This window comes from Mirounga angustirostris, unplaced genomic scaffold (assembly GCF_029215605.1).
Source record: "Mirounga angustirostris isolate CCGP_5_RB_7025 unplaced genomic scaffold, mMirAng1.0.hap1 SCAF_2, whole genome shotgun sequence".
In the NCBI taxonomy this organism is placed as follows: domain Eukaryota; kingdom Metazoa; phylum Chordata; class Mammalia; order Carnivora; family Phocidae; genus Mirounga; species Mirounga angustirostris.
Window position 1 is genome coordinate 20,831,748 of NW_026991710.1, and position 17,035 is coordinate 20,848,782.

General features: G+C 43.4%; 1 protein-coding gene across 4 annotated transcripts in view; it reads right to left on the bottom strand.

Moving 5' to 3' along the window:
• The window catches only part of SEL1L3 (SEL1L family member 3), a 110,748-nt gene that overhangs the window by 70,864 nt on the left and 22,849 nt on the right, over positions 1-17,035 (bottom strand). For all 4 annotated transcript variants that reach the window (XM_064584343.1, XM_045881369.3, XM_045881372.3 and 1 more), the window contains exons 3-7: positions 14,867-14,993; positions 13,114-13,235; positions 12,417-12,532; positions 9,583-9,641; positions 1,205-1,337 (exon numbers count right to left, since the gene is read on the bottom strand). In XM_064584343.1, the coding sequence (XP_064440413.1) occupies positions 1,205-1,337; positions 9,583-9,641; positions 12,417-12,532; positions 13,114-13,235; positions 14,867-14,993 (557 nt within the window). The remainder of the gene's footprint in view (positions 1-1,204; positions 1,338-9,582; positions 9,642-12,416; positions 12,533-13,113; positions 13,236-14,866; positions 14,994-17,035) is intronic.

Here is a 17,035-nt window from a genome sequence, read left to right on the forward strand (position 1 = left end):
CATTAGAGGGTCAAGAAATTATTTCAGCAGGTTGTAACCAGCACTGATTTATATATATATAAATATATCTATAAAATAGAACACAAAATAGCAGAGTGCACCTAACATGGGAAGGGCCTTATTCTTAGTAAAATCTTTGTTTTGGTTTCGTATTTTATACATATATATAATATATACGTGTATGTGTATACGAGTGTGCATGTATACGTGTGCTCATGATGTTACATAGATTTCTTCTTTTCTTCCCTTTCTTCATCACATAGATTTCTGATGTGAATCACCTTCAAAAAACAGTTTGAGAGTGGCCATCTTCATCATCGTGGACACCTCAGCACCAGCACAGAGCCTGGCACATAGCTGGTGCTCTGGAAGTATTTGTTGCAAAAGGAATACATTAATTTCTTTGTTTTCTTCTTCATAGAGGTCTCTCTGTAGGGGCTCTGAGATGGACCCATGGATAGTAGGGCTCTGCATTGTTCTTCCTTTACTTTGCCTAATGACTCCTGCTTTCCCCAGAACAAATCCCGCAGGGTCACGGGAATGCACTAAGATTCCTTGTTCAGGTATCTGGTGATCTCCTTACCAAGGCAGAAAAAGACACCTCTGTAAAGGTGGACAGTCCCTGTCTCCCTGCAGCAGCCCGGGGGCAGCTGGCCTGGAGAGCTGGACAAGCCCATCTGTAGGTAGGTTTTGGAGGCGAGGGTCACGGTGTAGTAGGTTCAGTCCTCCACAATGTCTACAAGTCCAGCCAGCCCACCCCAGTGGGAGCCCAAGGCCTGCGTGTCTGAAGAGAGCAGCGAACAGAACCAAGATTTTCATTTGCTAGAGTGTCTCCTCTTCAGATACTTTAAATAATAGCACATAAAAGAAGCTCTATCAAATAACTAAGATTCTCTCCTTTCATTAGCTTAATCACTGGATAGGCAACCACCTGATAAAAATCTACTCTATAATTAAGCTAGTAGTTATTAAAACAGAGGAAGTAAATGGTTTCCATTTTGTGAGTACTAAATGAACCAAACCTTAACAGAAATCTATTCTCGAGTTTGCTGGGGGAAAAGCCTCCATATTAATTACATTTGATGACAGAGCCAACGCGAGGTCCAGCGTGGGTAAATCTTTTGCTTACAAGAGGTTCCACATGCTGGAGTCACACATCCAACACGCATGAACACCCTGTAGCTTCTCCATGCCCGCAGCTCACCTGTGCAGGACGCAGAGTGTGGAGACGATGATACTTCAGGGGTCCGAAAAACCCTTCAATGCCGGCCACGTACCTGCTCCCTCCAATAAGGAAGTATCCAGCAGTGTCATTATAATAGAAATCCTCTCTGAAGCTACAGAAGAATAAAGAGTTAAGAGAGCTCTTGGTCTGAACCAGATCTTTAAAAAAAGAGGTTCTTTCATTGACCCTCCTTTCTTACACCCCCAAATTTCTTCAGTCCTTCACACTGAGTTCTAACAGATAACACCATGGTGGGGTCAGACACACTTGGGCTAGGATCCCAACTCTGCTATTTTCCAGCTGTGCAACCTTGGACCTGTCCCTTACCTTCTCTGAGACTGAGTTTTCTCATTAGCAAATTAGTTCCTCAATAATTAGATTCTTAGGAGGATTCGTGAAATGTAAAGCCTTACGCCCAGCAGAGTGCCTGGCCTCGTAAATCCTCGGTACCTGCCGGCTTTTGATATTGGTATAATTGTTTGGAATTGGAAACCTTTGGAATCACTAGTCTTAATTGGAAATGTTTTGCTCTAAAAGAAAAAAAAAAACCACCTTGTTGAATGGATACATTGACTGGATAGAAGGTGGCTGCGAAGGAAAACTAAGAACATATCCTATTAGATAAGAACCAAGGGATAATTCGGAGTGAGGAGGAAGAGGCTGAACTCCAGAGCCTTGTACTGAAAGACTTGAAGGAACAGGAAGGAAAATGGAGGGAAAAATGGGCCACCACGAATAAAATGCACAAAGTTATTCCTTTCTGCATTGTTTATACTCACCAAAGACTGGACAACCCCAGGCGTCTGTCAGGGAGGACCGGCCCAAAGCCATCCAATGGACCTTAAATGTGAGCCTTTTATTCATATATAGCTTAAAAAAGGAACAGAGGGCTCTGTGTACTGACCTGGAGAGATCTCTAATATATTAAGTGAAAAAAGGAAAACAAAAGTGGAACGAAGAGCATATACTTTTTATCCAAGAAAGAGGAAAATGGATTTTTTTTTTGTATTTGCATTTTAAAAACTCTAAGTATATACTGCAAGAAATTAATAATAGTATTTCCCCAGGGCATGGAGGGTAGGGGATGGAGTGGACAGGGGCAGAGGTAGGAGCAAGACATCTAACTGTACATCTTTTCATATAGTTTTGATTTTTTTAAACAGGCATATTTATTGCCTATTTAAAAACTAAAATAAGATAGGTGAACAAGGTGGGATCAGAGCCTACGAAGACAGCAGGTTGGAGGGAGGGGGTCAAGACAAGCATCAAGTGAGAAGCCAGACAAAGAGGAAAGAGTCAGGGAAGGCAGAGGGCAGATGGAAGCAGACGGAAAGAAAACAAAATGTCAGGCAAGCCTCCAGGAGCCCAGCAAGTCGCGAAAGCAATGGGCCAGGGTGATGCCGACAGGGACAGGGCAAGATACCAGCAGTTAGACCAGAGAAGCCAAGCAACCTGGAGTTATCCCAAGAGAGGGGATGTACTGACTGTTACCAAGGAACCCGAACCCTAGCAGGTGCACCTGGTTGGAGAGGAAGATGAAAGGGAGAAGGAATGAGACTCTGACAACATCAACAGACGGCAGCAGAAGTGAACGCTTAGAAATTAGCTTTACACGAATGCGGCTAAAATGGAAAAGGAGTGCTTCTTCTCCTGATATTTTTCTTTTCAGGATCTCAGGCTTGATGGTCCTTCCCTTTATTTTCCACTGGGACCACAAAGTTATTATCTCTGAGAGCTGTGAATTGATTTTGTTTTTCAAGACCGTAGAAAGACTTAACATTCCAGCCACCCTCATGACGACGTAATACCTGGCACTTGAGGGATACAAAACTTCTACAATAGAAGCTCTCTTAATGGAACTCGGCTCAACCAACTTACCAGCGCACCTGCTGGCTATCCCTGCAACGTGTTGGATGCTCGCTGGCTGGCGCCTACTCTCTGGATCCTTAGTCTTCTCATTGTTTAAATAGAGATGATAACAGTATGTACCGACTGGGCTGTTGTGAGGATTAAATAAACTAATATTTAAACAGGGCATTTAGGGCGCCTGGGTGGCTCAGTTGGTTGAGCGACTGCCTTCGGCTCAGGTGATGATCCTGGAGTCCCGGGATTGAGTCCCACGTCGGGCTCCCTGCTCGGCAGGGAGTCTGCTTCTCCCTCTGACCCTCCTCCCTCTCATGCTCTCTGTCTCTCATTCTCTCTTTCTCAAATAAATAAATAAAATCTTGAAAAAAAAGACAAAAGAAAAAAAACAAACAGGGCATTCAGAACAGTGCCTGGCACATAGTTGGCACCATAACTGTTAACTACGGCTGTACTTATTAACCTAATCCGCTGCGGGACTGCATGCTAAGTAAGAATAAGAAGTATCTGTTCCCAAACCTGGCAGTGCCAACTGTACGGTCATTGCGATTATACAATTCAATGAACTATTATGTCATTCAATAAAATATGGATCGGGAAGAAAGCATTGTTCATTCTGTAACAATTAAGTTGAATATTTTGGGTTGACTCAGAAAAGAACGGTTGCTTAAAAAGTGTGGAATTAGGACAACGGTAGAAGATTCAAAAAAAAAAGGAAGAGATCTAGACATATCTTGGCTTTGATAGTTTCACAAGGGTCTTTGTTTTCTTTCCATTTCTAAGAAACAAGAATTGGGTGCTGTTTATGCAAGAAAGACCACAGGGAAGTCCAATCGGTAGATTCGGAACAAAGGAAAGGCCCTATCTGGAAAGATTGGTAGATGAATGTACTTTTCTGTGTTTTAATTAAAATAAAATATTTATGGTAAGTATCTTTTTAAATGGATCTTTGCTTTAACTGAATTTTTCAACTAATCATTAAATTACTTGGTCCCTATGGTACTGGATTGTAATTTTTGGTTTTTTTTTTTATCATTATCATAATATAACTGCAACATTGTGGTTTATAAGCAATATATATTTGGGGGCACGTGGGCAGCTCAGTTGGTTAAACGTCCGACTCTTGATTTTGGCTCAGGTCACGATCTCGGGGTTGTGAGACTGAGCCCTGCATCGGGCTCTCCACTCAGTGTGAAGCCTGCTTCAGATTCTCTCTCTCTCTCTCCCCCTCTGCCCCTCCCTCCACGCATTCGTACATGTGTGCTTCCCCCCTTCTAAAATAAATAAATCTTAAAAAAAAAAAAAGATGGGGCGTGGGTGGCTCAGTCGTTGAGCATTTGCCTTCAGCTCAGGTCACGATCCCAGGGTCCTGGGATCGAGCCCCACATCGGGCTCTCTGTTCAGCAGAAAGCCTGCTTCTCCCTCTCCCACACCCCCTGCTTGTGTTCCCTCTCTTGCTTTCTCTCTCTCTGTGTCAAATAAATAAATAGAAGCTTAAAAAAAAAAAAAAAAGGAATATGTATTTGGTCTTTGTCCACAGTTCCTGGCTCACAATGCTTCCCAAACCCTTGGGACCTCCTAAGTGTTGAAAGTAGTAAAGATGTCTTTTGTTATATCGAAGAAGGTGACTCCACCCAAAGGCGGAGCCTGGTTCCCAGGTGGACCAACAATGTAACTAGAGGATTGAAACTTTTAGTTCTACTCCCCAACCTCCAGGGAGGGGAGAAGGGCTGCAGGTTGAATCAGCCAATGGCCGATGTCTTAGTCAACCATGACTGTGTAATGATGCCTCCATAAAAACCCTAAAGGAGGGGCGCCTGGGTGGCTCAGTCGTTAAGCGTCTGCCTTCGGCTCAGGTCATGGTCCCAGGGTCCTGGGATCGAGCCCCGCATTGGGCTCCCCGCTCCACGGGAAGCCTGCTTCTCCCTCTCCCACTCCCCCTGCTTGTGTTCCCTCTCTCGCTGTATCTCTCTCTGTCAAATAAATAAAATCTTAAAAAAAAAAAAAAAAACCTAAAGGACTGGCACGTCTGGGTGGGTCAGTAGGTTGAGCATCTGCTTTCTGCTCAGGTCATCATCCCAGGGTCCTGGGATCGAGTCCCCCATCAGGCTCCTTGCTCAGCGGAGAGCCTGCTTCTCCCTTTGCCTGCCACTCCCTCCGCTTGTGCTCTCTCTCTCTGACAAATAAATAAAATAAAATCTTAAAAAGAAAAACAACCTTAAAGGACTGGGGGAGAGCCTCAAGGTTGGTGACCACATGGAGGCTGGGGAGAGTGGCACACCTGGAGAGGGCATGGGAGCTCTGTGCCCTTTTCCCAGCTGTCACCCCATGTCTCCTCACCTGGCTGTTGATTACTATCCTATATCAGATCCTTTAATAAACAGGTATATGTAAGTAAGTACTTCCCTGAGTTCTGGGAGCTACTCTAGCAAATCGAAAGAACCTAAGGAGGAGGTCCCTGGAACCTCTAATCTCCAGTCTGGGGCTTGCCACTGGTGTCTGAAATGGGGGTGGGGGTCATCTTTTAGGACTGACCCTTCCCCTGTGGCATCTGATACTATCTCTGGGAAGATAGTGGTGGAGTGGAGTTGAATTCTTGGACACCCTGCTGGTGTCTCAGAATTGGTTGGTGTGGGTAGGAGGGAAGCCCTCCCCCATCTTGGAATTGGGTCTGGGAACCCAAAAGGAACAGCTAAGTAGGAAATCTTCCCAGCCTGCTCTCCAACCACCTCAGAGCCTCTACATTTTTCTCCTCTTAAATCCCCTCCGTGGCTGCACAAAGATTGCAAGCGCTTCCTTGTACTGTGTGTGCCTTGTTTGATGGTCATCAATTTCACGGACATAAAAGCTGAGCTAGACAGTTCCAAAGCCTAGGCCGTCACTTTTGGAAACCTCAGACACACTGGCAAACTATCTTTACTCTTATCTGGACATAGGAGACCGCCTCGGTTTATAACTGCCAAGCTCCGGCAGCCCGAACAAATCTCCGGCGCCGTTAAATAAATCTCACTCAGAATTAGAAAACAGCCCCAGCTCGACAGTTCTTTAGTAGGGAAACTTAGAGCTTCAAATTAGCCATCCCTCTCCCCGCTTAGAGTAATTATCATCTCAAATGTCCCTTCTTTGGGACCTGCTGAAAATTCTGACCCCCTTGAGTATCCTCTGAAACTATCCTATTCGATTCCTTTCCAGAATTCACAATTTGTAATTTTATATTTATGAATTTAAGATCTGTCTCCCCCACTGATCTTCCTTCCTTCCTTCCTTCCTTCCTTCCTTCCTTCCTTCCTTCCTTCCTTCCTTCCTTCCTTCCTTCCTTCCTTCCTTCCTTTCTTTCTTTCTTTCTTTCTTTCTTTCTTTCTTTCTTTCTTTCTTTCTTTCTTTCTTTCTTTCTTTCTTTCTTTCTTTCTCTCTTTCTTTCTTTCTTCTCCCTGAAGGTAGGGACTGACTGTATTCTCTTCGTTCATCATTTTATTCCCAGAATCCGGCACTGTGTCAGGTGCATGGTAGAGGTGTTGGATGAATGGGTGTATATTGGATAAATGAATGAAGGCTAAACACTGTACAGGCCTGAAGTTGTTACCTGTCACCCAGGGTCACTGACAGCCTTTCATCTGTGTGGAGCACTGCACTTCTGAGCACTTAATTACTGATCTTTCCACACTACCTTGATGGGACAGCATTATGTTTACATGACAAGGAGTAAAAAAGAATGCCTATAACCATCTGAAATATCTGGTGTTTAGTTCACTGGGTTGGCCCACTCTAAGATCTCTCTGATGGATGAGATTCCAAATATCTAACCACAGGAATCCCAGGTAAGCCCGACATTAAATCTTCAGTTCTTCTATTGATGGGTGAGGTCCCCGGAGTACAGGAACGGCAGCTGAGGAGGTGGCCAGGGACACTCCTGGGTCTGGGGACTGCCTCTATTACCAGGTCAGGGACCATTTCAGTGTTTGTTTGTTTGTTTTTAAGATTTTATTTATTTATTTGACAGAGAGAGACACAGCGAGAGAAAGAACACAAGGAGTGGGAGAGGGAGATGCGGGTTTCCCGCGGAGCAGGGAGCCGATGCAGGGCTTGATCCCAGAACCCCGGGACTGTGACTTGAGCCAAAGGCAGACGCTTAATGACTGAGCCACCCAGGTGCCCCCATTTCAATGTTTTATGTGGAATGTCGAATCGGTCTGTACCTGAAAATCCTCCTTTACGGAATCTTATATGATCACGCAGATTCTGTATTTACTTAAAACTTTTATTTTTTGTTCATTGTATATTCCTTACATTAATTTTTATTTCTTACAATATTATATTAAATGTCATTTATCATGATTACTGTTAGGAGTTAAATTGTGTCATTCCCCCCACCGCAGATTCATACGTTGAAGTCTGAACGCCCAGACTTTCAGAATGTGACCTTATTTGGAAAGAGGGCCATTGCAGATGTAATTAGTTGAGATGAGGCCATACTAGCAGAATGGGCCCTCAATCCAGTATGACTGATGTCCTCGCAGAAGGGGAAATATGAAGGACACACACAGTAACAGGGAAAATGCCGCGAAGACTGGGACCCTGCCACTACAATCCCGAAGCTGTCAGAAGCTGGAGAGAGGCCTGGCAGGCTCAGAGCCTAGACCAGCTCTTTCCCCAGACCTTTCAGAGAAAGCACGGCCTTGCTGACACTTGACCTTGGACCTCTAGCTTCTAGAAATATAAGACAATAATTTTCAGTTGTTTAAGCCACTCAGCTTGGGCTGCTTTGTTCCAGCAACACTAGCAAACTAATACAATTACTGAGTTTTTTGGCACCTCCTTAAATTTTATGTGGAAGGCATAGGTCTCTCTGCATCCCAGGCGCAGGCCTGGATCACCCTGTGATCTCTCCATCTGCAATTCACTCGTGCCAGCATCTAGGTCACTGGGATGTATGGTGAAAGGAAGCTTTTACACAGAGAATGAAAAAAGCCTATGAAAGCAATCTTTTGTCAAAAACGTCCTGGGCTCGGGGTTGGGCATCCGGAGAGAAAGGAGAAGGTATTATTCCAGACTTCGCATCCCCAAAACGCAAACCCTCGATCTCTGGGGCCCACTGTGCAGAGCGGGGCCCCGGACAAGGCTCCCAAAGGAGCCACACGTCATCGGTTTCTCCAAGCTCCCAGGGCTCTCTTATTCATGAACTCTGTTCTACAACAAAACTCATGTCTGTTGAACGCTTTCTGACTGGTCTAAGTCCACGTGGCCCCCTTTCAGACTTCCCCTCTGTTCTCAGGCCTCAGCCTCTCTGTTCCCATACAGCTGTTAACATCACCCCTGACCTTCTCTTTGCAGGCTAAAGAATAACACCTCTTTAGCCTTTCCTTATAACTGTAATCATTTAATCCGGCCCTGAAAATAAGAATTGTTCTGTGTCCAGAGCCTGAAGGCCAGCAGTTTGACTTAAATGTAAACTGAATGGTGGGAGGAGAGGGTCTGGGGTGGGGGGGAGAGAGAAAAGCAGGGTGTATGCCCTGCTCCGTTCCCTAGTCTCTATCTCTCCTGGTGTTCCTTTCTTCAATAATTGGTTTCCAAGAAAATCTGGCTTGTGTGAGGAGTCTGAGTGAACGAGCCTGTTCGGAGACACAGTTTCCTGCTTGCTGTAGTAAAGTAGCTCCATGAGCCCCCCGCCCCCAGCCAAAGTGCCTGATACATTTTTTTAAATTATCCAGACAAAGCTGGTACGTGTGTATTATACATGCATACATAAATTATACATATAAAGCTGGTAGTTTTTGTTTCTGTTTTTTTACATTTATTCTTAAGCATTTGAGTGTGTGTGTGTGTGTGTGTGTGTATATATATATATATATATATATTATCTAGCCATGTTGAGGTATTCTGAGTTCCCAAAGGAGACTGCCCCACGGTTCTGCCCCTAGAAATCCCGCTATTAGACAGGGGTGTAGGGGCAAACGTAAAAATTATGAAACACAAGGCAAAGGACCCAGTTCTCAGTTTCTGTAACTCTCGTGGAGAATGGTTACATGAGGATGAAAAGTTACACCAACGGCAATAGTTGCGTTCATTTCAAATTTAGATTATAAACATAAATATGAAGACTGTCTGCTTTTATGTTTTATACTAGGCCAAAGTTACCAACCATTCTCAATAAGCAACATTAATATGTTGATTTGTTTTTCAGAATCCTTCATAGAAGATAATTTTCAAAGAAAATGAATTATCAAGTGCCATGAAAGGAAGGATTTACAATGAGATCTGGAGAGAGGAATAGTTTCTCTTCTTAGAAAAAAATGTTGTGGGGGAAGAGAGGGGAGTTTGCGGATGGAAAACAAAAAAATTGCGAAGACTGGGCTTTAGGGCAGACCAGACACAGTCCATGCTCAAAAGCTGAATAAGGGGGTGTGGGAAGAACATTAGGGTTGAGGGCTAACGTATGACGATTTCTTAATCCTTATCCAACATCATGTTGAATAAAAAGAAAATACCACACTTACCTAATGGTCTGATTATGGTAGCTTTTCAAATCCTGTCCAATGCTGGTGGTGACTACGATCTGTGTGGGAGAAATACACAAGATCAATTATGCCCCAACACCTCACATCATAAATACAGTCCTAGGTATAAATTACTCATAAAATGGGCTGCGTAGCCTCTCACCTGATCCATTTCTGCAGAAATAGAAGTAATACTTTACTAGCCCTGTGTATATTTTAAGATTAAAGGAATTTAATTTCTCCAAATGACTTCACATGGTAACCATAGCCATCATGCAGTTTCCCCCAGTGGGGTTCAGATATTTCCAAGCTATAAGCCACAGCTTTGCTTGGTGTACTTGTGCTAAAAATTCTGTTGCATAGGAAGAGAAGGAAATGCATAAGATACTATAAGAGGTTTATGAAATTTTACTTTGATTCCATGAGAGCCTTCGGGGGAGAAACAAGTTGGTGCTGAGCGTTCTCCACGCATTGCTGCTCCCCACTCTCTTTCCCTAAGCATGGAGAATCATCATTGTCTTTTCAACAGGGACAATGTTTTTGTTGATCATGTTGTTAGCTGTCACGCATTCTTCTCGTGTCTTGGAGGGCTACTACAACGTAAGCCCCTGGAGCTAAGGGGCTCCTTCTCCCCCCACCCCCCACCCCCAGTGCTAGCACTGAGCAAGGGTTTAGAAAATACGTGCTGAGCTAACGAGGGTCTCAAAGGTGTGGCTACAACACTGTCTATGAGAGGCAAACTAACACAAAAACCAACCCAATTCATCCGTATGCAACATGTTGGCTTAGAGAAGAAAATGACTCCAATCAGTTGTTTCTCTAAACCAGCCACTGGCTTTAAGTCACTTGTCCATTTAGTCAAAGCAGTGAGTATGGTAGTCCCACCACAGAGGCGGATGTCATGTGGAAAAACAATAATACGGTTTTAGGGACCTATAGATATATTAGGAAGACGAGATAGGATGGAAAGAAAGTAGGACAAAAGGGAAAAGTCTACCAAACAACAACAACAACAACAACAACAACAAAAACCCAACCCTACTTCTTTTTTCTTTCCATCCAATCTGGTCTTTTTAATTCTTACCCCAACGTACTCTGCTAAATTAAATTCATCTCCTTAATTAAAGGACTACTTTGATTAACTCTGTTCCGGCTCGAAAATCTTCCATGACACCCTGCCACCTTGCAAATAGAAATCCAGAGTCCTTGATAGTCAAGATTGTCCACATGCTACCCCTAAAGACATTTTGTTTCTTCTATTAGTTTTCTACAGTCTGCAAATTTCCACTCCAACCTGGTTTATCTGCTAACCTCCAGTGATGTGCTAAAATGTTCCCTCGTCTCCTCTCCATCTCAATTCCACCCAATCCGTAGGAACCTTCCCTGTGAAACCTTCCCCGAGCATCCCAGCATGAAGTGCTACCTCTCTTCCCCGAGTCAATATGAATCATTTGGTAATTAAGCTCTCCTTATGACATCCTGTCACCTGCGTAATGCTTCTCCCATAAATAGTCGATAACCTCCGTGAGCAAAGAGCCTTGCATACATAAGGTGCAAAATAAATCTGTGATTTGCTCTGATGGTTTGATACCCGCTTAAGTGACACAGGGTACTGAGCTGACCTTCACCTTCACCTCAGGAGCAAGCAGCAACCAAGCTGCAATGCCATAATAATCCCTATATAAGTGGGAAGCTGGACAACAGACCACAGCTAGGTCACCTCACGTTGTTAAGGAAACCAACAAACATACAAAAAAATCCCAGCTAATCTTTTACAGACTCTTCTTAGGGAGGCAACAAGGACTGACCTAATTTCTTTTCTCTCCAGGAAAAGGAAATGTGATAAACATAAACACCAAGGGAAGCCTGTGTCTTATCTAATACATAAGACAAACAACAGGTCTCTCCCACTTTCGTTACCGGAAAATCACAAATCAATAAGAAAAGCTGATGAGGAAGTAAAGTAACAAGAAAAAACGTAGCACGTCAGCATCAAATACATCAAGAAATGGAATGGTCTTCAATTATAACAACAGATTTGCCATAATCCATAAAATCTGCGTTATGAGAGTTTGAAGCAGTTATGTGCTGTGTTTTATAGTACAAAGCAGATAAATCCCCTCTGTCCCACCAGAATGATCACTTAGGTTTGTTGGTTATTAGTTGCTTAATGCCAAACGTCAGCAATTGTGTAACTGCCAAGAACAGTCAGACCATTTCTTGGCTGAACTAGCCAATAAATTTCCGGTAAAAAAAAAAAAGTCATATATCTGATAACACTGTGTAAACATGACCGATGCTGTTTTAACATTTATCTCCACAAAGCCTATCTCCCCCAGGGGAGAAAAACAACGGAATTGCTCAGATAATTGTGGACATAGAGCAGGCTATATTATTAACTCATTCACAGTATGGTCGAAAGAAGCACTTTAGAAGTTAATTAAATGGGGGGCGCCTGGGTGGCTCAGTTGGTTAAGCGACTGCCTTCGGCTCAGGTCATGATCCTGGAGTCCCGGGATCGAGTCCCGCATCGGGCTCCCTGCTTGGCAGGGAGTCTGCTTCTCCCTCTGACACTCCTCCCTCTCATGCTCTCTGTCTCTCATTCTCTCTCTCGCAAATAAATAAATAAAATCTTTAAAAAAAAAAAAAGAAGTTAATTAAATGGGATGGGATGCTCATGATTTAAACTTCCATCTACAAATGTTTGCTTGAAGAAGTGTAGAGTTGTAAAGAGTTTATCATTTACCACACATTTGCTCTTGCAGGTGCCCTTGCTCCCTCCCTTTACCGCAACGCCTAACATGGAGGGACTCACGGAGCGAGCGCACAGATACCTGGCCTCCGTTAAAAGAGATATCCAGTCGAAACCACTCCTTCAGAGGCATGGTGAATTTCGTTTTCACAGCAAGGTCTTCTCCTTTGACGAGATGCATTTGGATATGCAAGTGGCCTACAAGGAAAAGTAAAGCTCGTGAAAAACGACAAAAAAATACTGAGGACGGGGGCGCCTGGGTGGCTCAGTCGTTAAGCGTCTGCCTTTGGCTCGGGTCATGATCCCAGGGTCCTGGGATCGAGCCCCGCATCGGGGTCCCTGCTCGGCGGGAAGCCTGCTTCTCCCTCTCCCACTCCCCCTGCTTGTGTTCCCTCTCTCGCTGTCTCTCTCTCTCTGTGTCAAATAAATAAATAAAATCTTAAAAAAAAAAAAATACTGAGGACGGCATGATGTGACTGCACCTTTCTGACAATTGTCCTAAGGAGCTCTCCGACCAGAACGTGTGCCTTCTCCCTACAAACAAGAAAAAAGCAAGCAAAAGAACGCACAAGTGGATTCCTTCCTAAAGAAGACATGTGTTTTAAGCTTCCAGGGGGAAAAAAAAAGGAAAAAAGAAAAGTTGAAAAGAATCCGTATTTAAAAATCATTGCTCTCACTGAACTGCCACGTTGACGGTATCTTTCTTAATTCCAGACATATCTGCCAAGGGAGCACAAGAAAACTACCATATCATTTTAAAGGTTCCGTTTCATACTTACCCTCTTCAGTGAGAAATATAGATGGTGTGCCGTACATCTCATTAGAATCAACAAAGTACAGAATCCCACAGAGATTGGCCTTGCAATAATGGAGTAAATAAAGCCACAATGAAACAGTAAACCTACAAGAGTGAGGAGAAAGAAAAAAATCTGCAGATTGATATCATCCAAGAACAGATAATTATAGTTGACAATGACCAAGTAAATTGCTTTCTTTCCAACGAAGGGATGAATTTGCCTTCCTGTTCATCATGGGAGATCAGCTTGCAAAGCTTGATTTTTGAGACAAAGGAGGTAGTTACAGTAACTGTGAAAGACAGGAGTTAAGAATCATTGTACAAAACTAGCAGACATTGTATCTTGCATCAAAAACTCTGTTTCTGTGCCTCTTGGAGAATCTCACATGCCTGCCATTTGAATTCTTGATTAGGGTTTAGGAAGCCAGACATAAAATAAAAATCTGGATTTTAATAAGAGGTGATTTGATAAGAAGCTATTCTAATTTCAATGATTAAAAGAAAAAAAACATAATTAGGGCTTTTTGAGCAATTTTGTTTCCTTCCAAGATAAAAGCCTTAAGGTAGAAAAGTGTCGTAATCTGTAAATGGCATTGCTATATGTTAATTGGGACACGTAGATACTATTTTAATGCACACATTAGATTGTTCAGGATCACAGTTCCGTCTGACCCATATGGAACAACTAATCTAATTGTTCCATTTCTGGACCGGGGCTATTTTAGTTGAAAAAAGTATTGTACATCTGTGATTTGTGGGCTGAGAATAAAATAACAGTAGTCAACTAGGACACATTTAGCCAAGATGTGAGATCCATCCATCACTCAGCAAATATTTGCTGAACGCTTGCTCGATGCCACCCATTGTGTTAGTGACCAGCAGTTCCAAGATGGGGAACTGGGAGTAACTGCATTTTGCAGGTCAAACAGGAATCAAGGTCAAAACAAATGTACCGAGTTCTCGCCATGACTCCAGTAAGCAATTCACAGTTTGGGTTAATGTGGCCATGGCCCCGAGTTCTTCCGGGAGATATCCAAACAAGTCCTTTAGAATCTTCTGGGCTTTCTAATCTGGCCTCAGAATCAGTTGGTGAGATATGCAAACAGATGGTGTCACACAACTCCCTCCTGACCCACCCAGCTGAGCAAGCTCATGAAGATAAGTTATTACAAGGAAGCTTAGCAAGAACATACGCTCAGTAAAGTGAGTCAAGATCTTTCTACAGCCAGCAGCATGGGAAGAATTAAATCACTCTGCTAAATCCATCCAGTCTGAGGTGAACCAGGAACTGTTTTCAGCATCTTCAATTCAGTAGAAGGAAAAAAATATATCTGGGTTTTGCTGAAATCAATGGAGGAGATCAGAAGTTGTGAGATTTCAAGCAGCTCATCCAATCTTTCAAGACCGAAAAAGCAAAGCAAAAGCAGCGGTGTGCATTGGCTACGGCTGGCTGCACCCCAAAGCTTGCAAGGCCTCAGGCTCCCACACCTTGCTCCCCTGCTCGTGACATTCCTGGGACCAGCACAGAAAGTCCAAGGCCAACTGAGGACTGCTAATGGCAAGAATAATTCGAGAACGCTTTGGACCACAAATTCTGTCTAAGCGGAGTGGATCTCCACATTTTCCCGTAGCATATCACCATGGTGTGTCCTCCTAAGGGATTCCACGAGCCTGTCCTGGTCTTCAGATTAAACAGAGTACTGCCCCACCAGCCCCTGTCATCTGCCCATTCTTACACTGGGTAATCTATCCGCTGGCGTCGGGTGGCCTCCAGCTCTCGGTTGTGAAACCTTGGGAACTTCTTCACAATGCCTGTGTTTTCTCCACTGGAGGCATAGAGAAAGCCCAGGAGGGTGACCACATCTGCGAACAGCAAGAACACCTGCCTTTCAATTATCTCCAGAAAAGCAATGCTTCCCCAATCACATTCTTCCTGGAACCCTCTCCCCATCTCCAATCAAACAGTTACAAGAAAGCATCTGAAAATATCAGCAAACGTTTATTGAACACCGATTATATGCTGGGCGCCTGCTAAGCCCTTTACAGAGAGCTGTCTCAATTTGTGTTCACAGCAACCCCGTAAAGGAGATTGTAGTATGAGTCCCAATCTACAGATGAAAAGCCCGAGGCATAGAGGTAAGATAACTCACCTAAGGTCACAGCTAATAAGAGGTAGAGCCAGATTTGATATTCAGGCTCGGGTTCTAGGTTCTTAACCATTTCACCTGCTGCCCTCCCAGTGCTAAGGAAAACATTTGGAATTTGTGCGACAATAGTAACAGTTATCACGTGAGTAGCCCTGGATCCCATCCACACTGCTGTGAATAGGCCTATATCTCATTTAGCTAGCTAGCTACCTACAGAAATTCATTTAATCCTCATTATTATCCCCATTCTGCAGATGAGGAAATGGAGGCACAGCTGCCCAAATGGTAGCTAACGTTGATATAACACAGAATGTGCCAGGCAATGTGCTAAGAATACCATTCCAGGAGCGATCTCATTTAATTTCACAACTGTCTATCAAACGGGTGTTATTATTATGCCCATTCAACAAATGAGAAAACTGAGCCCTAGAGAGGACTGCATAGTAAGAGGTGGAGCTGGGACTCAAACTCAGGCAGTTTGGTTTCAGAATCCATGCGCTTAGAAGTGCACAGGTTTTTTTCTTCTGTGCAGACTTTCCAATACACTCCACACATTACTCTATGCAAAAATGACCTACCAAACCCCTTAAAACTAGGGAGCCTTTCTCTTTATTTTGCAAATGTGGGAGAATTCTGTGGCTCTAGAGAAGATGGGGTGTCCTTAACAAGTCTTAAAAGGAGAACTGCATTATCTCATCTATATTTAATACCTACTGCTTTAAATGAGGCCACAATAATTTTTTTTTATTTTCCATACCCATCCCTCCCTTGGAAGGAAAAAAAAAAATCACTGAATTCAACTGAAGAATAAAGAACTCTTTTCTCTTTCTTAAAATGCTCTTATGTCTGTGATTAAATGGTGGAAATCATCTATTTTGCTGGACTTCCTGGAAAGGGAAGAGTTAACTTCTAAGCAAGTCATCAAATGCCTCTATTGGTACAAATTATGGGAGCCTCAGCCTGGGCTATTGGAGACCCCAGCTCTCATTCCTCAATGGAGAGAAGTATCTTATTACAGAGAGACAGGTACCTCTGGTTCATTAAAACTTAGAAATCACAAGAGCAAAGTGTTCATAATCTCAGACCCCTATCAGTATATCTAATAGAATTAAATAATATAGAGCCAAATTGTCCCCAGTGTCCACAAATCTCCTTGTTTGGTGAGAGGTAGAGAGGCATTTGAAGACTCAGAAGGATAGAGTTATCAATTCCAACAGAAACAATGCAAACTTTTTTTTTTTCTTAACAACTTGACCTCAATTTGGGGACACTAGTCTTGCTGGTCTATTATAGGGATGGGTAGGGGGACTGGAAATGGAAATACTGCAGGGGTGCCTTTGGAATCCAGGGAGAGAATCGCCAAGCGGTTGCTGTCGGCCCAACCTTGGTTTGGCTTCCACTGTGTGGAGTGGAACATAAAAGACCAGATGGCCACGTTAGCCCCCTAGGAGGCCTTCTGCTGGTGATTGCTATTGAGTTACCTAGTGTGCAGTAGAAACATTTATCAAAAGGAGCAGGATTTGATTCTGTCCAACCTGACTCCAGTAAAAGGAGGCTTCATAAAGAGGTTTCCAAAGTGAAAGGAGTTAAAAGTCAATGCTGATGAGCCTCTCCTTTATCCAGGGATCAAAGTAAAGTGGGTTGAGCTGGAGAACTTGCAGCGAAAGATGTGGAAGGAAAAAAAGTCTAAGACCAAAAGATCTAAAATAAATTTTACAAAAACACATACCTTTTGTACCCAACAAAACCAAAGCGATG